General features: G+C 54.1%; 2 protein-coding genes and 1 long non-coding RNA gene across 10 annotated transcripts; 2 read left to right on the top strand and 1 right to left on the bottom strand.

Moving 5' to 3' along the window:
• Positions 1-3,191: 3,191 nt before the first annotated feature.
• Positions 3,192-11,086, bottom strand: THPO (thrombopoietin). 4 transcript variants are annotated; one of them, XM_006056727.4, is made up of 7 exons: positions 9,914-11,086; positions 9,422-9,467; positions 7,930-8,107; positions 7,564-7,691; positions 7,188-7,274; positions 4,279-4,446; positions 3,192-4,061 (listed from the first exon to the last, which is right to left on the bottom strand). In XM_006056727.4, exons 3-7 carry the CDS (start codon positions 7,940-7,942, stop codon positions 3,396-3,398), a joined length of 1,062 nt encoding a protein of 353 aa, XP_006056789.1. In that variant the 5' UTR covers positions 7,943-8,107; positions 9,422-9,467; positions 9,914-11,086; the 3' UTR covers positions 3,192-3,395. The 4 variants fall into 4 exon arrangements, with proteins under 4 accessions (XP_006056789.1, XP_044799993.1, XP_006056790.1 ...); XM_044944058.2 differs by lacking the exon at positions 9,914-11,086 and having other exon boundaries at positions 9,422-9,619; XM_006056728.4 differs by lacking the exon at positions 9,914-11,086 and having other exon boundaries at positions 3,192-4,049; positions 9,422-9,619.
• LOC112585452 lies at positions 9,696-10,596 on the top strand. The gene is made up of 3 exons (XR_003109844.2): positions 9,696-9,837; positions 10,002-10,092; positions 10,456-10,596. It is a non-coding gene; the product is annotated as an uncharacterized LOC112585452 (long non-coding RNA).
• A 486-nt stretch (positions 11,087-11,572) lies between the features above and the next one.
• CHRD (chordin) lies at positions 11,573-21,338 on the top strand. 5 transcript variants are annotated; one of them, XM_006056730.4, is made up of 23 exons: positions 11,573-11,857; positions 12,066-12,169; positions 12,660-12,789; positions 12,913-13,041; positions 13,134-13,233; positions 13,354-13,441; positions 13,798-13,939; positions 14,053-14,193; positions 14,275-14,357; positions 14,434-14,581; positions 14,739-14,845; positions 14,983-15,102; positions 15,744-15,900; positions 16,233-16,453; positions 16,875-16,988; positions 17,302-17,574; positions 17,650-17,743; positions 17,866-17,922; positions 18,196-18,299; positions 19,634-19,736; positions 20,127-20,281; positions 20,435-20,537; positions 20,878-21,338. In XM_006056730.4, the coding sequence occupies exons 1-23, from the start codon at positions 11,710-11,712 to the stop codon at positions 20,928-20,930; spliced, it is 2,874 nt and encodes a 957-aa protein (XP_006056792.1). In that variant the 5' UTR covers positions 11,573-11,709; the 3' UTR covers positions 20,931-21,338. The 5 variants fall into 5 exon arrangements, with proteins under 5 accessions (XP_006056792.1, XP_006056791.1, XP_044799987.1 ...); XM_006056729.4 differs by having other exon boundaries at positions 20,875-21,338; XM_044944052.2 differs by lacking the exon at positions 16,875-16,988 and having other exon boundaries at positions 20,875-21,338.
• The last annotated feature ends 1,407 nt before the right edge of the window (positions 21,339-22,745 follow it).

The raw sequence follows: 22,745 nt of genomic DNA, 5'->3' as shown, positions 1-22,745 counted from the left end.
TTTCAGTCTCTCAGGAAGTCAGATCACGTTGACTTGAATGTGTTGCCTGCATAGCCTGGATGCATTCATCATTTTTATGGAAGCTTTGAGATGAGGCTTTTAGACACAAACATGGGACACGACTCTGAAGAGGAGAGCCAGAACTATCTGGTGGTTGTGGAAGCAGGTGGATGAGCTAGCTCTGTTCTACATTCTAGTGGTGACCTGGAGGGAGGGTAAGTGGCAGTGGTTTTCACCAGTGACACGGAACAGAGAGCTGCCACACAGACCAGTGAAATGGACAGGGCAGCAATACCAATTAGGTTGGCAGTTCAGTGCCAGTGCCCTGGACAATACATTAGCCTGACTGCAGTCACTAATTTAACAGTAGGGGGGAGAGCAAAGTTGAGGCAGTGGTGATGCTTGCAAGGACTCCAGCATCTGAGCTCGGTCTTCAGCCTGGCATTTGTGGTCTCAGAAAGTACATGGGACCCTGATTTCCCCTGGGAAGTTCAGGGTAGCAATTCAGAAAGATTTTTGTGTATATTAAGCCGTTGTCTCTTTTGATTTCCCAGTTTTGCCATGGGAGCTGGTCGTCCTGCTGGGATTCCTGGGGTATTTCCTTCCCCATCTTTTTCAGGTCTTTACTGGATGTGTTAGGAATAGTATTTAGATAAATGGGTTGAAAATGAATGGCCTCCGAAGGGGGGTGGGGGATGGGCAGGGTGGTGGTGGTGGTGGAGAAAAGATGTTTCTTTTGCTTTACTGTGGGGAGGGGGAGAGTGAGGGGAGAGGGAAATAGGACATGAATTGAGTTGGGGTGAATTTTTATGGAATCCTAGGACCTTTTCCATGCAGTCAAAAAAATTTTTTTTGTAGGGATTGGAGAAGGATGGATTTAGGTAAGAAAGGAACCTAATTACCAATAATGGTTTGTTGGGTAGCAGACTGTCCTAGCCGCCCTGGGGTGGCAGAAGAAAGACAGCTGGCATACAGTTGAATAGAGATAAGAGTGTCCTCGTTGTAACAGTTTTTTGTCTTTTCTGTAAAGGGAGAAAGGGACAGACCATCAGCCAGATAGAATGAAGGGTTAGATGTTCAATAGAGGCGAGTTAGTTTACACTGGAGCAGCCATGAGTTGTTTGCATTTGCCCCAGGGTAAGTCAGATGCCAGCCCTGGATGCCTGGAGCTTTCTGGCTATTTACTTTTTTGTAGTCTTGCCATCTTCGTCTCTCAGCTGACTGTGCTGAAAACTTTTCTTTGTCTTCGGTCCCTTTCGCGTGTCATGTACTGGGTGCTGGCTTTCATGTACCATGAAGTGTTTCATTTGATCATTAGATTTAACCTCCTTTAATATTTCAGTAAATTAAAATTTCCACTCACCATTCCCTTGACTCCACATTGGAATTTGTAGTGTGGATAAATGGATTCTCTTCTATGCAGAAATTGTCACCATCTGAGATTTGGACAGCACTTTTGAGCTTTGTGCGTTTGTTGATTTTTTTTCTCCATGGCAACTGTTCTGTCCATGAAGTGGGCGGCGGGGTGGGGGATGGGGGTGTGGGGAACAACACCTGGAGATGCCTAAATTGGTCACCCCACCAAGAGCTTTGGTTTCTACTCAGAACTCGTTTTAACTGTTGATGTGTCCTCTCTAAGGACTTGGAAATTTCTTCCGATAGAGACACTGATACATTGGACAGTGCACCACACTGGGGAGCATTTGGGCTCCAGACTACGTCAGCGTAGGGTGTTTCTTTTCCTGTTCACAGGCTATGAAACCACTGGGAACTTGCTCCTCATCTGTAAAGCAGAGATGTTAATAACCCACCTTATAGGGATGTGTGAGTGTTAAGGTCATGTGCATTAAGTTCCTGACATGGGGCTTTCACTCTGTTGTTTTGGAATGCCTTAATGACCCTGGGGTTTTTGTGGTGTTTGGAACCCTAGGTTTCTGGCTCCTCTACCTAATGGTAGCTTTTGCTGTCTTTTGGGGAGTTTGAAGTGGGAGGGGAAAAGCTTCCAATAGCTTTCCTACAGGAGCCTCTGGAGGTAGTGTTGACCTTTGCAGTGGAGTGTTTGGGGGCAAAGTAAACTTCTTCCTAAGTACCAAGGTGACATTTATTCAAAAAGCCCCGTAAGCTTAGCTTCTTTTCTAGACATCCCCAGGCAGAGTTTATGGTGGTCACACAGGTTTGCTTTTCAGATAGTATATACTTCTGGGAATTGGGAAATGAGCCTTCAACTTGTACTTGCCCCTCCTGCTGTGTGAGCCCAAGGAGACTGACTCAAGCCACTTCCTGCATTTCCCCCTGACCTCCACAGGAGGGAGGCAGGAACCTGCGCCTGGCGAAGCTTCCTGCTGAGCTGCTGAAGCGCTGGCTGTTTGCTCAGCTGTCACATCCAAGTCTCATCTCGTCTTGACTGACCCCATCTGTACAGCCTTACCTGGGGTGTAAGGCTCTCCAGAGCTTCCTGTTAGCATCTCTCAGGGTGGGGGGTTGGGGGGGAGGGATCTGTTGCCCATGAGAAGAACATCTTCCCTTCGCTTTTCAGGTAGCTTTGGGTCCTCTCGTTTCTTCATTATTTAATCCCTTTCAGTTTTGTCTGTTATGGAGGAACTTTTCTGAGAGACCTCTCCTTCATTTCTCAAGAGTAAGGGTCTCCTAAGAAAAGGGGATGAGAGCTCCATTAAAAATGATAGTAAAGAGAGTAGAGAGACTAACTTTAGTTCTGAGCAGAAAACACAGGCTTTTTTTCTCTGAGATAAGTTCTACCTCTGTTCAGAAGCTAGGCCAGGTCAGGCCTTTGCAGAATTATCACACGAAAAATATATAGAGAATTAGTAAGCTGTAAATTTGTGCAGAAAATAGACCAGAGATAACTAACTGCTCTGGTGAATATTATTGATGGTTTAAAAAATAGCTTTTGAAGTTTTTTGGCATATAGTAAAAAATTATACGTTTTCTGTCCTGCATGTCCCCCTTCACCAGGACTTTGGGTGTCAGGTGAAAGCAGGAAATCTGATAAAGGCCTACCTCGTGGATCTTGTAGATTCAGTTCTAGACCACTACAATAAAGTGAATATCACAGGAAGCAAATCACACAATTTGTTTTTGGTTTCCTAGTGTATATAAACTTCATGTTTCCATGATACTGTGGTCTATTAAGTGTATAATAGCATCAAGTCTAAAAAAGTAATTCACATACCTTCATTAAAAAATACTTTATTGCTAAAAAATGCTAACCATCATTTGACAACACAGGGTTGCCACAAACCTTCAATCTGTAAAAAATAGGATATCTACAAAGAGCAATAAAATGAGGTATGCCTGTGTAGCTGCAGCTGTCTCCCAGGGCCTCTCCTACAAGTAAGGGGACTACGTGGAGGCTGACGTTGGCAGTGCTGAGTACCTTACTCTTCCTGAGACAGATTCCGGAAGTGAGAGTGGGCTGCAACTAGAAGAGAACTGGAAGAGTTGGGTGTGATGGCTGAGGGGTCAGGAAGCAGGGGTTGGAGCTGGACCGTGGGGATGGGTGAGGTTGGCGAAGGAGAGAAGAGTGTGTATTGTCCAGGGGGAGGATGGGCTGGGGAAGGAGAATCTCCAGGCTGGAGGTAGGGTGGCAGGGAGCCCATGTCTGAAGTTCCCAGAGGAATATCCGGGGCTCCTAGGGCCCTGGGTGAGGGCCCAGGAAAGAGTCCATGAATTCCACTTAAGGGTCCTTGTGTCCTGTTCAGGTGTCCAGGGATTTGGCCTAAGGACCTGGAGGTTTGGTTCAGCAGACCAGGAATCTTGGCTCTGAATCCTTGCAGCCTGTTCGGAAGTCCAAAGCCAGTAGTTCTGGCTGAGACACTGGAGTTGGTCTCCAACAAGCCAGAAGTCCTGTTTGGGAGCTTGTTCAGTGTAAGCAATGGAGAAATGCTGCCCGGGACAGCTGTGGCGGGTGGGGCCCGCTTGGCACAGAGGCTGGGCCCCACTACAAGCAGCAGGAAGCGCACCTTTCCTCGGAGCAGCTGTTGGAAGCTCAGGAAGATGGCACTGGGATCCTTGTGAGCTGTGGTCCTGCCCTGTGGAGGAAGCTGAGGGCAGAGGATGGGCCTCAGGCCAGAGACCTGGGCTAGATATCATGCCTGCCTGTCTTCATGGGGACGATAAGCTGCCAGAACCCAGGCTTTGTGACTGGGAGGATGCACTCCTTAGCAGGTCAGCTCTTCCACCCTCAGGATTTCCAGAATTTTCTAAGGGGACTGAGTCAGAAAAGAAATATTCTCTTAATTCCCTTGAGTGGGGACTTACCTGGGTTCCTAGGAGGCCCTGCAGGGCCCCAAGGAGGAGGCGGACCTGCCCAGAAAGCTGCACCAGGAGGGATGAGAGGCAAGTGGGGCCCAGCTGTCCCCGCGCTGCCATCACTGCCTCCAGCAGAAGGGTCGTGGTTCCCAGGACGTCCTGTGCTTTGGTCTGCTCCTGGGAAAGAGATGGAAGAGAGAAGCGGACAGCTTCAAAGGGTATTCGAATGGCGGGTGGGGAGCCTGTAAGAGCAGCCAGCAGAATGAATCATAGGAGCTGAGAATTGGACAGGACCTAGGTCCCACCCAGCACAGGAATTCCTTCAGTCTCCCGACAATTGGTCATCAGCCTCTGCTTGAATAACTCCAGTGTCCGGTAACCCAGCTGGCTCTTAACACGTAATTTCAGTAAGAAAAGCTCTTTTTATTTTTATTCCCGTTCTTGCATTATTCTGTAATCTGCCCTATTATAGCTTTTACCTCTTGGTTCTAGTGCTGTAAATCCAGTCTTCCTTCTACAGAATGTTAGGATCATACGATTTTTAAAAAGTTAATGTAGATACGAGACCATCGTAAAAATTATAAAGATGAAGGGAAGGGACTTACTGATAAATGGCAGAACAGATCGCAAGGGATCACTAGCAATTGCCCCTCCTCCCTGGCCCGGTCCCCAGAAGACCTGAGGGAAGCGAGGGAATTCTAGGTGTCTTGAGGGCAGAGGAGCTGACCTGGTCAGCAGTACTCCCTTCTAGTAGGTTTCTTCAGTCTCAGACTAAAGCAGTTTGTGCTCTGCCATAAGACAGCTACTCTTCTCCAACCCCATCACATGAGCTTTATTATTTTTTTAAACAGTTCCTCACATAACATAATTTCCAACCTCTCACTGTTCAGGTTGCTTTGACATGCTAGTTTAATATGGGCCCCTGAGTACATGAGCATGCACCTAAAAGAGGATAGCTAGTACTCAGTGCAGTAGTTTAAGTGTAGTCCACAGACACAGAGAACAAACCTATGGATGCCGAGGGGGAGATGGGGGGTGGGGTGAACTCAGAGATTGGGATTAACACATATACACTATTGATGCCATGTATGAAATAGATAACTAATGAGAACCTACTGTATAGCACAGGGAGCTCTATTCAATGATCTGTGGTGACCTAAATGGGAAGGAAGTCCAAAAAACAGGGGATATGTATATGTGTAGCTGATTCACTTTGCTGTACAGCAGAAACTAACACAACATTGTAAAGCAACTATGCTCCAATAAAGTTTTTTTAAAATGTGCAGTCCACTCAGAATAGAGCTTTTTAGGAATGTTTCTACATAGTGGATGTTAAACATCTAAAGCCACCTAGGATCTCTAGCTTTTTAAGTAGCTGCTGCTTCGGTAATATTACAGTGGTAAGTTTGAGGCAATCCAACCCTCCCAGGTCTGTTTCATAGTAAGTACTAGGGCTAAAAATTTATGTGAGGGAAGCAGGGTCAACTATGGCCTGAAAGTTGGAAGCGGATTTTATTCAGTTACTTCACACATCCAGAGTTTTATACGCATCTGTTATATACATCTTTGTTTTTGACCTAGCCTTTTATCGGTTTGAACCTTCATTCTGTCTTTTGTTATTTTAGCTGTGCCTCCCAGTTTTGTGTCATCAGAGGATGATAGATCCGTCTTGCTTCTTCACACCAACTTAAGGTTGAACAGATTAAGATGAATAAGTTCTGGGGGTCTAATATACAGTGATTACAGTTCATAATACTGAATTATGTGCACTTGAAATGTGCTGCTGCTGCTGCTAAGTCACTTTAGTTGTGTCCGACTCTGTGACCCCATAGATGGCAGCCCACCAGTCTCTTCTGCCCCTGGGATTCTCTAGGCAAGAATACTGGAGTGGGTTGCCATTTCCTTCTCCAATGCATGCATGCATGCATGCTAAGTTGCTTCAGTTGTGTCCAACTCTGTGCGACCCTATGGACAGCAGCCCACCAGGCTCCTCTGTCCACGGGATTCTCTAGGCAAGAATACTGGAGGGGGTTGCCATTTCCTTCTCCATGAAATGTGCCAAGAGAGTAGATTTTAAATGTTCTCACCACAAAAAAGAAATATTAGGGCTTCCCCGGTAGTCCAGTGGTTAAGAATCCACCTGCCAATGCAGGGGACATGGGTTTGATCCCTGGTCCAGGCAGATCCTACATGCTGTGAGGCAACAAAGCCCATGAGCCACAACTACTGAGCTCCTGCTCTAGAGCCCTCGAGCTGCAGCTACCTAGGCCTGCATGCCCTAGAGCCCGTGCTCCACAACAAGAGAAGCCACCACAATGAGAAGTCTGTGTACCGCAACTAGAGAGCAGCCCCTGCTCTGTAACTAGAGAAAACCCATGTAGCAAAGATGACCCAGTGCAGCCAAAATAATAAATAAGAAATATTAATTATAGGATGTGATGCAGGTATTAGCTAATGTTAATCATTTCATAATATATGTATATTATATTAACACATTGTATACTACCTTAAACTTACACAATGTTATATGCCCATGATATCTCAATAAAGCTGAAAAAGGGGAAAAATCTGAATTTAAAGGTCAAGGAGACTAATAGTATGCTACAAAATAAATCGACTACTGTTTCTTGCCTTAGAAAAAGAAAGGTTGAATGGAAATAGGTCAAAGGCATGGCCATGAGAGACATCTATCCAGCTTTTCCTGGTCAGCCTTGACTCTATTTAACATATTGGGCCACAAGCCATCATCTTGTCCAGAAGATATCCCCATAGTAGAATGTATATTGGGTTAGGGTGGCCAAGTTGAAGTGGAGCTCTTTTTAAAAGAGAGCTCAGAAATTTTGAAAAATTCATGGGAATCAGTAGCAAACAGATGAAGACAGGATTAGGGAAACCAAGGGAAAGGATGGCTTTCTTACCGTCTGGGTTTTCCATTCTCCCAAGCTGAAGTCCACAGCAGGCAGAAGGACAGGTGTGGACAAAGGGTTAATGTCTGGACACTGGCTCTGTTGAAAAAGATTGGTGGGGTGGTGGAGAGGGCACGTTATGGTGGCCCGATTACCAGGATAGGCTTCCATGCGTAATACAGCCAGACTAGAGCTTTTAAGAGAGCATTTGACTATAAACCATAATCCTTGTAAAGGGGTAGTAATTGGGTCAGGGGGTGTTGGTGGTGGTCTTACTAAGACAATATTGGAAGGGTAGTGATTGGATTGGGTCGTGAGAGGGAGTGGTGGGAGTGAGGGTATCTCTCTAGTTAAGTGGGCAGAAGGGAGAGTGCCTGGGGATTCTCACCAGTCTGCTGTGAAGGACATGGGAGTCACGAAGCAGTTTATTTAGGAGTCGAGGGTCACAGGCAGGAGGAGCCGGGCTGGACAGAGTTATTCTTGCAGTTAGGAGAAGGATGACCACGAGGAGCAATTCTTAGATGAGGAGAGGTGAAGTTGAAAGGGGTGGATAAGGAAGAAATCATTGTCGGTTGGCGGTCCAGAAATTCCTATTTAGGACCCAGACCTGCAATCCAGGGAATCTGCTGCTCAGAGGCCTTATTCCTGGGAGACTGGCCGCCTCCCCCTCATCCCACCACCACGGCACATTTCCTTTCTCTTTTCCCTCTACCAGGTTCTGATTTGGCCCTAGTTCTCCCAAGGGTTTTCTTACCAGTCAGCTCCATTCTGGCCAGGCTGTCTGCTTGGAGTGGCTCCCTGAATGGGGCCTCTCCCCTGAATCCGTCCTGGGGCCATGGAGGCGGCTTGGGCTCTTGCACTTCTGGGCAGAGTGGGGCGGGGCACAGGTGGGGCACAGGTGGGCCAAGGAGGAGGAGGATTTAGAACCTATCCTGCAAGTGACAGGAATGATGAACAATTAATGGAGTTTCAAGGAAATGAAACTCTGCCTGGCTGGGGGAACAGACGTTGGGAGGGTGTGAGATGCTGACCAGCCTGGAACTGCTAAAGCCCCGACTGTTCCAGTCATCTTGTGATTGTACCGTATGGTGTCTCCTCTTCGTCAGAGTACCTCAGTACCTCTGAGGTGGCTCTGGTGCCCCAGCCCCCCGCCAAGGGCAGCAGGGCAGAATTTGTACACACACATCTAACTGCCTCAAAATCTGAGCAACTCTGCTTGTTTGGTTGGAGAAAACCTGGAATGGGGATAGAGAATGGACGCACTGGGGCTCAAGCCTGGAGAAAAGATTGGAAATGGCTACAGGGCCAGGACCAGGAGCTAGCAAACATATACAATGAGCTCAGGGGTAGCTTGGGGAGTGGGGCTGAGGAGGGGAATTGGACCAAAATAAAACTGAACTACTAAAAGTCTGTGATTAAAAGGTTGAGAAGATGATGTGGGAGAAATTAACCTCTCATTCTTTTTCTATCTACTCCAACACATAAAGCCTCTTGGGGTTTCTCTTTGGTTATTTAAGGAGAAGAGATGGGCTAACAGTTCTGGAACTTCCTTCCTGAAGCAAGTTGCCCAGGAATGAGCACCTGCTGGGTGAGCTGATGCCTGCCTTACAGGGCTTACCTCACCTTAGACACCCACCATATCGGTCTCATAGCCCTCACCTTCCTCCCTGCCCCCTCTGTAGACCCCTTCCGGTTCCTTTGCAGGACCCCCCACATGGCTTCCTTCTTCTTTCACAAGTTGTGCAAAGAGGCCTGCACCTGATTCAATATTGGGATTTCCTGTAGGTCTGTCAACATTCATGAGCCCTCCTCCCATTACCCTCTCCTTGTGCCCTGGCTTGCCTGGCCCAGCTTCCCCAGCCCCAGGATTCAGAACCTCTTAAGCTCATTAGGAATGACTGGGTATGAATGGGGGTTGAGGCTGTGTCCACCTCGGTGCCATGTTCCCTAAGTCCGAAAAGCACCTTCTTTCTTGTTTTCTCCCTGGGTTCATGTCCCCTTTCTTGAGGGCCAGCCAGGACTGTGCTGTATTCCACTAAGTCTGTTATCAGTCCCTCAGAACCCAGCACCCCACCCCCTACCCCTGCTCTGTCCTGCTCCTCCCATTCTGGGAAGGCCACACTCTTCTCGACAAAGGTCAGTGCCTGTAGGTTCCAGTTTGCCTCCCCCTCCCCCAGCAGAGAGCCCAATTCCTCTTTCCAGTCCTTCCTACCCTCACTTAACTCCAAACCTGGCTTGCTACTCACCGGGTAGAGAAGGGCTCCAGGACTCAGGTCCAGAGAAGGCAGCACTCTGGGGAGCAGATGGGTAGGAAGACAGGTGGCTGTTGGGGCACAGCCCCTCTGGGGCACTGGGGTCACCCGCCTGCCCAGGCCAATTCTGCCCAATCAGAGAGCAGGGAGCCACTAGACACAAGCAATGGCCCCGGAAGTGACGCTTTCTCCTCCCACCTGCGTAGGACTTGGAGCCCCTGCCTGGACCATGGTTCACTAATGGAGCCCAGCTTTCCCACTCACACATACCACACAGAGGATTTGAATAGGGGGATCTGTCTCTTCCTAGGAGCTGGGAAATCTGGGAGCCGGCTAGGGGAGAAGACGGGAGGGAAACAGTTTTTTTCCTAGGAGGAATCTGGCAGGACATTTTCACCCCTCAGGAAGAGGTACAGAGGTCTGGTTTTAGACTGGTGGGTCTCTCGGTTCCTGGCTGTCCAAATTTCTTTTCCCTGGACAACACACCTGCTGCTAAAATCTGTTAAGGCTCTTGCTTTCCTGCTTTTGTCATCAATAACACACTGGGGGTCATGTCTTGTTCCTCCTACTCCAGTGGGAATGTGGGTACTGCCTGTATTAGAGAAGATCCTGTCAGGGGTCAGCGTTTCCAGGAAGCAGTCTGGACAGTTTGAGAGGACTTCAAGGTGAGGGGGTGCATGTGCTGGATTAAGCTGGGTTCAGGTGTTGGGGCCCCATGGCTCTGATGGCTAAGCCCACTTATCTCTGTGCCAGGGCCCTGTTTGCCTGCCCTGTCTTTCTCCCTCTCCCATCTCTTACCACTCCACATGTGACAAGAGGAATAACCAGGCCCATGTGTCCCTGTCTTAGGAAAGACAGCTGCTGAACCTCCCCCGCAAATACCTCCTGCTGGCCCCCCTCTTCCACTGGCCTTGGCTCTAGTTCCTCTGCTTTCTCCTCAGTCCCACTCTCCCCACAGTCTGTCCTCAGGGGCCTCCTGGCCTGACCTTATTCCCACCTCCTCCCCCACCCCCCCACTTCATCCTCAGGCTCTCTCCTGCTCCTCCTCCCAAGGATGGGGCTCTCTGCTAAGGAGTATGGCCTAGATCCCGGAATTCTCCAGTTCAGCCAGACCAGATGCCTCCCAAGATTAAGAAGGAGGGTGCTGGGATGGTTGGGAGGATGGTGGGAGTGTGGGGGTGGGAATGTGGGGGTGGGAGGTGGCAGGGAGGCTGTCGTGGCAGGGAGGCTGTCATGCCTGGGAAAGCAAGACAAAAGAGGTTTGTGGGTAGGGTGGAGAGGCAGAGGGTCCCCCAGGTGAAGGAAGAGGGTGGGGAAGTGTGTCAGGCTGGGGAGGAGGATGGTTGGATGGGCCTGAGCACAGGTAATAGTAGGGAGAGAAACGCTGTCAGCAGACAGAAAGGGGAGACAGTCTGTTTCTGGCTAAGTTCCTATCCCAGGGACAGAGGAAAGAGGAGAGATCTCATAGGGGAAGTAGGGACACAGGCTGGGCAATGAGAATGGTGTGGGGTTTGAGAGGTGCGGTGGGCCCGGAGACAGGCGAAGATGAGTTGATGGGCCCGTCCTGCCCGTTGTCATCCTTAAAGACAATTCTTCATCCTTCCGGCAGGAACTCAGTCTGAACGCAGTGGCCGGCCCAGGCCTCAGGCCGTCTCTGCCCCTCCGTGGCCTGGGGCTCCCATCCCGGGCCGGACACGCACCTCCTGGTCCAGTTGCCCTGTGGACGCCGGCAGCGGGTGGGTGGGTGGGGGGTGCTCCAGATCCGCCTCTCCTCCCCGCTTTGCGCCCCCTGGTCCCTCCCCTCCCCCTATCCCCTCCGCTCCCCCTTCCCCTACAGCCCCTCCCTCCTCCCCTGCCCGGTTCCAGCCCCTCCCTCCCCTCCCCCACTCGCGATCCGGGCCGCTGCTGCTGGGCCGGACCCCCCGGGCTCAGCCCGGCCCCTCGCCGAGCCGCCGCCGCCGCCCCGTTTGCTGAGGAGGAGGCCCCCGGCCGGGGCGCCGGGCGCGGGGCATAAAACGGGCCAGAGCCGGCGCCCGGGGCACTAGAGCCGCGTACGGCCCGGGTCAGCGCCCGCCCGCCCGCGCTCCTCCCGGCCGCTCCTCCCGCCCCGCCCGGCCCGGCGCCGACTCCGCGGCCGCCCGACGAGCCCCTCGCCGCACCGCTCGGGCCCTGGCCCCGGCCCCCTCCCGCCGCACCGCCCCCGGCCCGGCCCTCCTCGCGTCTCCCTCCTCCCTCTGCTGCTCCCTCCTCCCTCCCGCCTCCCCAGCTGTCCCGTTCGCGTCATGCCGAGCCTCCCGGCCCCGCCGGCCCCGCTGCTGCTCCTCGGGCTGCTGCTGCTCGGCTCCCGGCCGGCCCGCGGCGCCGGCCCCGAGCACCCAGCGCTGCCTATCCGGCCCGAGAAGGAGCCGCTGCCCATTCGGGGAGCAGCAGGTAGGTGGTCGCCCCGGGGGAGGCGCGGGCGGGGAGTCCGGCTCGGGGCAAGTCTGCTCCCGCCCGGAGGGGGCGCAGGGCGCAGGTGGCTCGGCGCGGCGGGCGGCCCGGAGGGGTGCCCAGGGTACCCGGGGCCCGGCCCGCAGCGCCCGGGGCGGGCACACGGCAGGAGCGGGACAGCGGCCGCCAGCCAAGCTCGTCCCCGCAGGCTGCTCCTTCGGCGGGAAGGTCTATGCCTTGGACGAGACGTGGCACCCGGACCTGGGGGAGCCCTTCGGGGTGATGCGCTGCGTGCTCTGCGCCTGCGAGGCGGTGAGTGGACCCAATGGCTGTGGCTGGGGGCCCTGTGGGTCGGGGAGCGCTGAGGTCTTGGGACGTCGGATGGACCCGGAGCTGCTGAAGAGAAAGAAGCCAGTCTGCAGATATTTGGGATAATTTTTTTTGGCGGAGGAGGCACGAGGGAGGATAGAGGAGAGGAAGCGCCCCCTTCAAGTCTCAGGTGTTGCCTATTATTGATCGTCCACTATGTGTCAGGCTCTTAGCCAACTCCATTTCATCTCTCACTAAACTCCTAGTACAACCACGTTAGACAGAGACTATCATTACTCCCGTTTTCCAGATAGGGACCGCACAGCCCAGAGAGGTTAAGTAACTTGTCTAGAGTCGCGCAGCTTGTAGGTAGCAGAGCACTCTTGCCTCCGTGGGCCGACCTTGCCCTTGTCCGATGCCTTCCCGGCTTGCCTTTGATTCTCAACAATTGATGTCTTGCCCTTCCTCGGGTTTCCGTCTTCTCTGTGAGCAGCCTCAGTGGGGTCGCCGCGCAAGGGGCGCAGGCAGGGTCAGCTGCAAGAACATCAAACCTGAGTGCCCAACCCTGGCCTGCGGGCAGCCGCGCCAGCTGCCTGGACACTGCTGCCAGACCTGCCCCCAGGGTAAGGCCGGCTCCGCGGAGAGGGGAGGGCGGCAGGGCCGAGATGCGTGGCTGGGCGGAATGGAACGGTCAGCTGGCCCTCTCCTTGCCCACCTGAAACCCATGTCCCCCACCCCCGGTGCAGAGCACAGCAGTCCAGAAAAGCAGCCGACGGGCCTGGCCTTCGAGTATCCACGCGACCCAGAGCACCGAAGCTACAGCGACCGCGGGGAGCCAGGAGCTGAGGATCGGGGGCGTGGAGACGGCCACACGGGTAGGCAGGGGCCGGGTAGGAACTGGGGTTGTGACGGGCGCCGGGCCGCTGCAGCGGGTGATGGAACTTGGGACATCTTCCTCCCCTCGCAGACTTCGTGGCGCTGCTGACAGGGCCAAGGTCGCAAGCGGTGGCGCGGGCTCGAGTGTCGCTGCAGCGCTCCAGTCTGCGGTTCTCCATCTCCTACCGGCGGTGAGAAAGAGGAAGGAGGGAGGAGGGGTCAGCGGGGGCCAGGGAGGGAGAATTTGGAGAGGCTGGAGCAGCCTTCTGGCCCAGGCTCAGAGCTGGTGCTCAAGGGATGCTCATTACCAGGCTGGACCGCCCTACCCGAATCCGCTTCTCTGACTCCACTGGCAGCATCCTGTTTGAACACCCTGCAGCCCCCACCCAAGATGGCCTGGTGAGACGATGCCATTTATGAGTACTTATCCCATCTGGGCACTATGCTGAGAGCATGCTCTACATTGCCTCCTTGGGTCCTCACAACAGCCCAGTGGGAGAGAGGCACTGACATGATGATGCCCATTTTACAGATGAGGGAACTGAGGCTCACTAGCAGAATGTGATTTGTTCAAGGTCATACAGCTAGTTAGTGGAGGATCTGGGATTTGGACCCTGGCATCTGGTTCCAGGGCCCCTTCTTACATGTCCTAGGAGAGCCTGGGGGCAGCTTCCCATATTCCTTCCTCACCAGACATGGGCCTCTCAGCAGGCATGTCCTGTATACTGAGAGGGCCTCTTGTGTCTCTGCTCCAGGTCTGCGGGGTGTGGCGGGCAGTGCCTCGGTTGTCCCTGCGACTCCTTAGGGCAGAGCAGCTGTATGTGGCACTTGTGACACCCACTCAGCCTTCAGGGGAGGTCTGGGGACCTCTCATTCGGCACCGGGCCCTGGCTGCAGGTGAGGGGAGCCAACAGCTCCTGGACGTGAAGCTCAGAGTCTTTTTGGCCCCAGAAATGGAGTGGGCTGAGGGGGCACTTTCTGATGGGCTCTCATGGTCCTTTCTTCCCCAGAGACCTTCAGTGCCATCCTGACCCTGGAAGGCCCCCCACAGCCAGGCATAGGGGGCATCGCCCTACTCACTCTCAGTGACACAGAGGACTCCTTGCACTTTCTGCTGCTCTTCCGTGGGCTCCTGGAGTCCAGGAGTGGGGGTAAGCGGGATGGGGCAGACACGTGAGGAGGGTAGGGAGAGCACCCATCTTTCAGAGGTTCCATGTGTGCGCCTGTTGCAGGACCAGCCCAGGTTCCCCTGCGGCTCCAGATTCTACACCAGGGGAAGCTACTGCGAGAGCTCCAAGCCAATGCCTCAGCCCAGGTGAGTGAGGGTCTGGCTCTTACTGCCGCCTGCTCTAGCCTCTTGCTGTGCCCACTGCACCCTCCTCTGCCCCCAGGAACCGGGCTTTGCTGAAGTGCTGCCCAACCTGACAGCCCAGGAGATGGACTGGCTGGTGCTGGGGGAGCTGCAGATGGCCCTAGAGAGGGCAAGTGGGCCAGGGCTACGCATCAGTGGACACATTGCAGCCAGGCAGAGCTGCGATGGTGAGGCAGGGTCAAGCCGGGCACCCTGGGCACACACAATGAGAGGCACAGCAAAGTGCCAGAGGAGGGGCCAGGGTGGGTACAGGAAGGATCCTGGGGGCTGGGGTGTGAATGGCTGTGGGGCAAGCCTGCGTCCACCTGTCCCTCCCCTTTGCAGTCCTGCAAAGTGTCCTTTGCGGGGCGGATGCCCTGATCCCAGTTCAGACGGGTGCAGCGGGCTCAGCCAGCCTTACACTGCTAGGAAACGGCTCCCTGATCTACCAAGTAAGAGTCAGGGGTGGGGCAGGGGCGGTGCAGGAGGTGAGAAGGCAGCAGGGCAGGGCGGGGCTTTAGACTACAAAGGTTCAGGGCCCAGCCCTTCTCTGCTAGTCTCATTTGCCCTCCCCACTCCTGCCCTCCAGGTACAGGTGGTAGGTACAGGCAGTGAGGTGGTGGCCATGACGCTGGAGACCAAGCCTCAACAGAGGAACCAGCACACGGTCCTATGCCACATGGTTGGACTCCAGCCGGGAGGACACAGGGTGAGTACTTCAGGGAGACCAGGGCCGCAGGGCCCAGGCAACAGAGTTGACAGTGTTGGGGGGCCGTGGGAAGCCATGTTGGATGAGCAGGGACGTTTGGTATTATTCACTCACTTGCAGTCTCTCTCACTGATGCGTTGATTCACTGGACTCATATAGTGAGCCTTGGGCTAAGGACTGCAGTACAAAGAAAATCAGATGTGGCTCCTGTCTTCAGGAAGCTTGTATCCAGTGGAAGGAGTTACATAGGGAGGCCAGTGCAGCAGATCATATAATAATAAACATGATAGCAATGACTGCCATTTATTGAGCCTTTCTATATGCCACAAACTGCACTGGTTGCCTTGCTTACATTATTTTTGGCCCTCACATTACTCATCTAACAGATGATGAAGAGAAGGATCAGAGAGCTTAAATAATTCCTCAAGGTGGGTTGCATAGGTAGGAAGCAGCAGAGAAGGGACTTGAACCTGGGCCTGCCTGGTTCTTAGCCAGTTACTGGTGTATGGCAGTGTGTATGGGTTTACTGGGGATGCAAAGCAACATGGAAAGGGTTCAGAATCTTGGGCTCGTGTGAAAGCTGAGGAGGGTTCATCCAGGGCCTGGCAGGCTGCACTTAGGGCTCTTCCCTGCCCCCTCAGGCCGTGGGTATCTGCCCTGGGCTGGGTGCCCGGGGGGCTCATATGCTGCTGCAGAATGAACTGTTCCTGAACGTGGGCACCAAGGACTTCCCAGATGGAGAGCTGCGGGGCCACGTGGCCGCCCTACCCTACAGTGGGCACAGCGCCCGCCATGACAGTGAGTGCTCCAGGGGTCTGCCCCACCTTTGGTGTCCTCTAATTCAAGCATGTGAGGGATGGTGCCAGAGGGCCAGAGCCTGGCACTTCTTTCTCTGCACCTGAGCTCCAGTTGGCATCTGGAGAAGGTGAGGATATTCAGGGTGGCCCTGCCGGGAGATGGTCCCTCTCACCACAATGCAGGCCTCTCCCTTGCTGCTTCCCCAGCCCTGGGCCTGTGGACAGTGCCCGCTAGTTTGTGGAGTCTGTGCCGAGGGAGATGGGAAATGCTAGGGTTAAGTCGCTGCTCTCAGCCATCTTCTCATCAGCCATCTCTCCTCTGTCTGGATCCAGCACTGCCTGTGCCCCTGGCAGGAGCCCTGGTGTTGCCCCCGGTGCAGAGCCAGGCAGCAGGGCACGCCTGGCTCTCCCTGGACACACACTGTCACCTGCACTATGAAGTGCTGCTGGCAGGGCTTGGTGGCTCAGAACAGGGCACCATCACTGCCCACCTCCTCGGGCCTCCTGGAATGCCAGGGCCTCGGCGGCTGCTGAAGGGATTCTATGGCCCGGAGGTGAGGAGGTGTTGGTGGGAGGCAGTTTGGAAAATAGCTGCTTTTTAGCATGAAAGGCTCTGTGGGCCTGGGCAGGGGAAACAGAGAGCAGGCAAGCCTCAGGAGTCAGGCAGACCTGGGTACGAATCTGGTTCAGCCTTTTAGTATCCCTTTACCCACCTGCGTCCTACTCTGCTGGGATCTCGTGGGTAGGATGTAATGTCTTGGACCTCCAAGGGGTGGGTGGGATGGACTAAGCTCCTGACACGGCTGGGTTGCCGTGGACCTGAGGCTTCTGAACTCTACACCATTGCTGATGGGTTTGCTTCTCTGGAGACCTTACTTAACTTTCCTGAGTCTCAGTTTCCTTACCTGAGAAACTGGGAATGGTAGGCTTAGTCCGAGAGTGCCTTGTTCTGTCCCTTCTTCTGTCTGCTGCCAGGCCCAGGGTGTGGTGAAGGACCTGGAGCCCGAGCTGCTGCGGCACCTGGCTCAGGGCTCTGCCTCCCTGCTGATCACCACCAAGGGGAGCCCCCAAGGGGAGCTGCGAGGGCAGGTAGGGAGGCAGTGCGGGCCAGTTGGGATGGGTCAGATTCGGGTGAGCACCGCGGTGCTCTTTGTTAGCCACTTGCCCTCTCCGAACCCTGGGGGCGGTAGAATTGTGCACACTCCCTAGCTCGCTGAGAGGATGAAGCCACACTAGGTACTTAATGAGGCGAGAAGCTGACCGCCTGTCCTTGGCAGCTGGGATGAGTGCGTGGCTAAGAGCACCCTTCTGGGGCACAGTGGGTGCTTTGGGTGTCTTGGCTGCCACTGGTGGAGATGCAAGAGGGAGCCTGGGTGCTGCCTCAACCTGCCTCTCCTCTCAGGTGCACATTGCCAACCAATGCGAGGTGGGTGGCCTGCGCCTGGCGGCAGCGGGGGACAAAGAACTACAGGCGCCTGGGGCTCTGGAGGCAGTGGCGGCCATGGTGGCCCCACTGCCCGCTGTGCCGGGCCCAGACACCCCAGTGCAAGCCAGACCAGGTGGCCCCAGTCGGCTCCGAGACCCCAACACCTGCTTCTTCGAAGGGCAGCAGCGCCCCCACGGGGCTCGCTGGGCTCCTAACTATGACCCGCTCTGCTCGCTCTGCATCTGCCAGGTAGGAGGCCCCGGAAGGGCGCACTGGGGCCAGGGTTCTGGAGCCCCGGAACCAACCCTCAGTCTCTCCCTGCAGAGACGCACGGTGATTTGTGACCCCGTGGTGTGCCCGCCGCCCAGCTGTCCAAGCCCGGTGCAGGCACCAGACCAGTGCTGCCCTGTGTGCCCAGGTGAGTGCCCTGCAGGAGTGGAGAGGGTCATGGAGGGTCCACCATGGGAGGCGGTGAGGCCTCTGGGGAGGGAAGGAAGAAGGGGGCCATCCTCTGCCTTCATTATTTCTTTGGATCCACAGAGAAACAAGATGTCAAAGACCTCCCGGGGCTGCCAAGGAACAGGGACCCTGGCGAGGGTGAGTTGGAAGTGTGTGAATGCAGGGGTGGGGAGTCCAACGGAGCTGTTGGGTAGGATTGGGGGGGAGTGGGAGGGGGAGTATATTTACTGGGATGGAGGTGGTTGAGGGGCACAGGTTACAACTGACACCTGAGAGGCTTCATTAGAGTCCTTGGCCCACAAGTAGGCCCTGGGGTTAGACCACTGTGGGGTTGGCCTGAGGCTCAAGCCTGGGTTGTGGGCCTAGCTAATGAACTCAGCACTAATGGCGCTGGGCACTGTCTCCCACCAGGCTGCTATTTTGACGGTGACCGGAGCTGGCGGGCAGCAGGCACCCGGTGGCACCCTGTCGTGCCCCCATTTGGGTTAATTAAGTGTGCTGTCTGCACCTGCAAGGTATGGCAGCCCAGCTTTCTCTGATGCTGGAACCCCTAAGATCTGCAGAGTGGGAGAGGGGGCTTCTGGGAGAGGAAAGCCCAGTCTTGGTGATCAAAATAATAGAAGTCCTTTGCACAATCTTTTCGGGGGGTGGCCACACCATGGGACTTGGGCTTCCCTGCTGGCTCAGATGGTAAAGAATCTGCCTGCAATGCAGGAGATCTGAGTTTGATCCCTGGGTCAGGGAGATCCCCTGGAGGAGGGAATGGTAGCCCACTCCAGTATTCTTGCCTGGAGAATCCCATGGACAGAGGATCCTGGCAGGCTACAGTCCATGGGGTCGAAAAGAGTTGGACATGACTGAACAACTAAGCATAGACAGCACACACACTATGTGACTTGCAGGACCCCAGACTGAACGTGGACCCATGGCAGGAAAGTGCCGAGTCCTAACCACTAGGCCACAGGGAACTCTCAGTTCCTGGGCTTTGAAAGTTGGCTTCCTGTAGGAAAAGGTGAATTTGGGTGAATTCTGGCTCTCCCAGCTGACTAGCTCCATGTAACCCTGGGCACTTTCTGTATGACCCTGAATCTCACTTTGCTCGCCCAGAAGCAGAGATGGTAGCACCTACCTTGCAGGGCTACAATGAAGATTTGAGTTCAGGTATATAAAGCCCCAGGCTTCTCAGATGGTATTAGTAGTAAAGAACCTGCCTGCCAGTGCAGGAGATGCAAGATATGCAGATTTGATCTCTGGGTGAGGAAGATCCCTTGGAGCAGGAAATGGCAACCTATTTCAGTATTCTTGTCTGGAAAATCCCATGGACAGAGGAATCTGGAGGGCTACAGTCCATAGGGTTACAAAGAGTCGGACATGACTGAAGCGAATTGGCATGCATATAAAGCTGCAGTCCAAGCCCTCTGGGCTTCCCTGGTAGCTCAGCTGGTAAATAATCTGCCTGCAATGCAGGAGACGCCGCTTCAATTCCTGGGTTGGGAAGATTCCCTGGAGAAGGGACAGGCTACCCACTCCAGTATTCTTGGGCCTCCCTTCTGGTTCAGCTGGTAAAGAATCCGCCTACAATGAGGGAGACCTGGGTTCAATCCCTGGGTTGGAAAGATCCCCTGGAGAAGGGAAAGGCTACCCATTCCAGTATTCTGGTCAGGAGAATTCCATGGACTATATAGTCCATGGGGTCACAAAGAGTTGGACACGACCGAGTGACTTTCACTACAAGACCTCTGGGTGAAAAAGGTCACGCGTCTGAGGTATGGGGGAGGAAAAGGAGGAGGCAGAAGGCTTGTGTGTTCTGCCTTTTTCCTGACACCCTTCACTTCGTGGGTCCCTGCAGGGGGGCACTGGGGAGGTGCACTGTGAGAAGGTGCAGTGTCCCCGGCTGGCCTGTGCCCAGCCCGTCCGCGCCAACCCCACTGACTGCTGCAAGCAGTGTCCAGGTAAGGGGGACGGGGCACTGAGGCCTCTAGGGGCACACGAGGCTCTTCATGCCTTGTCCTGGGTGGGAGGGATGCGTGGCGAGGGGATGCCTTTTGAAGGTGGAGGGAAGGGATGTCTTAGCTAATTCAGCATTTGCCCAGGCTGCTCTCTGCTTAGCCTGAAGCCAGGGATCTACATGCAGCAAAAGAATGTGCATGTGTTAGTGGGCTGTGATGGGATCTGGTTCCTGTCCCACCCACCCATCCACCCACCCATCCATCCACCCATCTATCCAAATTTATCACCTACTAAGTGCCAGAAACTGCTAGGTGACAAATATGGCTTGGATGGTCCCCACAGAGCTCACATCTACTGATCTATTTCTCCTTTCCTCCTCTTGCTGCCCACAGTGGGGTCAGGGGGCCACCCCCAACTGGGGGACCCCATGCAGGCTGATGGGCCCCGAGGCTGCCGTTTTGCAGGGCAGTGGTTCCCAGAGAGCCAGAGCTGGCACCCTTCGGTGCCCCCCTTTGGGGAGATGAGCTGTATTACCTGCAGATGTGGGGTGAGTGGGGGCTTGTGTGAGGTAGGCATTGGGGACCTGGCCTGGGGGAGGGGAACTTCCTAGGGAGGGCAGGCGGGCTTTCCCTAGGAGGCTGAAGACCACTGTGCCCCAGCACCTCTGGGAACCCTCAGGATCTGGTCTGTCCTGCACCAGGCAGGGGTGCCCCACTGTGAGCGGGATGACTGTTCACCGCCACTGTCCTGCGGCCCAGGGAAGGAGAGCCGCTGCTGCTCCCACTGCACACCCCGGCGGAGGCGTAAGTGCGGCGTCTGGGGCGGCAGCTCTGGGATGCCTGGGGAGGGGAGGGAGCACCGACCACGTGCTGGGTGCAGTGCCCTCTGCTGCACAAGTGTTGTCCTGTCCCCTCCCACAGCAACCTTGTAGGCTTGGTCTCCATTGCCTTTTCTTCACCAAGGAACTTGCTGACCCTCAAAGGGATCAGGCAACTAGGCTAAAGGCACACAGCTGGTGTGTGCTGACTTGCTTCATGAATTCTGACCTTTCTGAGATCAGAACAGGGAAGCTCCACTGTGTCCTCTGTGTCCCCCCACCCCCTTGCTCCTCTTCTAAACTTCACTCTCTTCTGCCTCCAGCAGCCCCAGAGACCAGGACAGTCCCAGAGCTTGGGAAAGAAGACGAAGGCTCCTAGGGAGCAGCCAGAGGCCCTGCGACCAAGAGGATGGGGCCTGGGCCGAGGGAAGGAGGGGCACCGAGGACCCCGTGTTCTCCTGCGGGAAATCCAGTGCCTTTGGCCCCTCTCTTCTGCCTCTTCCCCCTCCCCCACTACCTCTGGGAACCACAACTGCACACGGGGGAGGGGCAGCCATGGCAGACCAAGGCCATGTCAGCTCCAACTCTGGCCTCGTCACCCTCCGGCTCCTGCCTTGGAAGCCCAACCCCTTTCCTTCTGTACATACTGTCACTGGCTTGTTGGGATTTTTAATTTATCCTCACTCAGCACCAAGGGTCCCCTTCCACTTCACTCCTGCTGCCCCTGAGCTGAGCAGAGTCATTACTGGAGATTTTTGTATTTATTAAAACTTCTTTTTTTCCAGTCTTTGGGCTAATGGTTGTTTCTTTGTGACCAGGGGCCTAAGTGGGCCCTAGTGGAGAAGGGTCTGAGGGGTGGTAGGGAGAGAGAGGGGCACTGGCTCCAGGGGCTTCGCTCTACCTTTGGGGAGCAGTAAAAGACCCGGGGAAGGGGGCAAGATGACACAATAGCCGGTGGTAGGACTAGATCCTGCAGAGGGGCCTAGGCTGTCTTTGAGATGGAACACAGCTTCAAGAACTCAGGCCACTGGAAGCAGTATTTGGACATTAGTTTCCACTGACCTGCCCAGGCCGGCATTTTTGCTAGTGTTATAGTGTCTCAGCCCTGGAGGAGGACATGGCAACCCATTCCAGTATTTTGCCTGGAGCATCCCATGGACAGAGGAGTCTGGCAGCTGCAGTCCATGGGTTCACAAAGAGTCAGATACGACTGAAGCAACTTAGCATGCACGCACGCACAGTGTCTCAAAATAGGTGCTGGCAGGATTTACAGTTTGATTTGTTACCCTGGGGTCAGTCAGGCCTTCTACTTTGTAGCAAGTTTGAGCCTCTGAGCTTCTCTAGCAGAAAAAGACAGAAGGTAATACACAGGGACCCTAACCAGAGGAGAAACTGGGGTGGTTCTGGTACACCTGGTTTTTGAAGAGAAACCTCTTTCACATAGAATCCTCCTCTTTGAGAATCACCGTTCCGCATTCTCTAGTGACTGCCCTGGGGTATCTTTTATACCACATCAGATTTTGGATCTGTCAGAGGAAGGACAGCCTCTCAGAGCCATCACTTGATGGCGCTGCTGGCAGCCAACAGTTCACTTTGGGCCAAGTCAGTGTCTGTGGAAAATTCTTAAAAAGATGGGAATACCAGACCACCTGACCAGCCTCCTGAGAAATCTTTATGCAGGTCAAGAAGCAACAGTTAGAACCGGACATGGAACAACAGACTGGTTCCAAAAGAAGTACGTCAAGGCTGTATATTGTCACCCTGCTTATTTAACTTATATGCAGAGTACATCATGAGAAACGCCGGGCTAGATGAAGCACAAGCTGGAATCAAGATTGCTGGGAGAAATATCAATAATCTCAGATATGCAGATAATACGACCCTTATGGCAGAAACCGAAGAACTAAAGAGCCTGTTGATGAAAGTGAAAGAGGACAGTGAAAAAGTTGGCTTAAAACTCAACATTCAGAAAACTAAAATCATGGCATCCGATCCCATCACTTCATGGCAAATAGATGGGGAAACAATGGAAACAGTAAGAGACTATCTTTTTGGGCTTCAAAATCACTGCAGATGGTGACTGAAGCCATGAAATTAAAAGACACTTGCTTCTTGGAAGAAAATCTATGACCAATCTAGACAGTGTATTAAAAAGCAGAGACATTACTTTGCCAACAAAGGTCCATCTAGTCAA

The sequence above is a fragment of the Bubalus bubalis genome, chromosome 1, assembly GCF_019923935.1.
Source record: "Bubalus bubalis isolate 160015118507 breed Murrah chromosome 1, NDDB_SH_1, whole genome shotgun sequence".
NCBI classification, from domain to species: domain Eukaryota; kingdom Metazoa; phylum Chordata; class Mammalia; order Artiodactyla; family Bovidae; genus Bubalus; species Bubalus bubalis.
The sequence above is the reverse complement of the archived record's forward strand: the minus strand, read 5'-3'. Positions and strand labels throughout refer to the sequence as shown.

Excerpts from the sequence above, each read along its gene's own strand:
- THPO (XM_006056727.4), bottom strand. Across the intron at positions 4,447-7,187 it reads GAGAATGGAAAACCCAGACG|GAGCAGACCAAAGCACAGGA; the intron begins GTAAGAAAGCCA and ends TCTCTTTCCCAG. Across the intron at positions 4,062-4,278 it reads AGGGCCTCCTAGGAACCCAG|CTTCCTCCACAGGGCAGGAC; the intron begins GTAAGTCCCCAC and ends CTCTGCCCTCAG.
- CHRD (XM_006056729.4), top strand. The coding sequence starts at position 11,710 with ATGCCGAGCCTCCCGGCCCCGCCGGCCCCGCTGCTGCTCCTCGGGCTG. Across the intron at positions 11,858-12,065 it reads GCCCATTCGGGGAGCAGCAG|GCTGCTCCTTCGGCGGGAAG; the intron begins GTAGGTGGTCGC and ends TCGTCCCCGCAG. Across the intron at positions 17,575-17,649 it reads GCTCGCTCTGCATCTGCCAG|AGACGCACGGTGATTTGTGA; the intron begins GTAGGAGGCCCC and ends CTCTCCCTGCAG.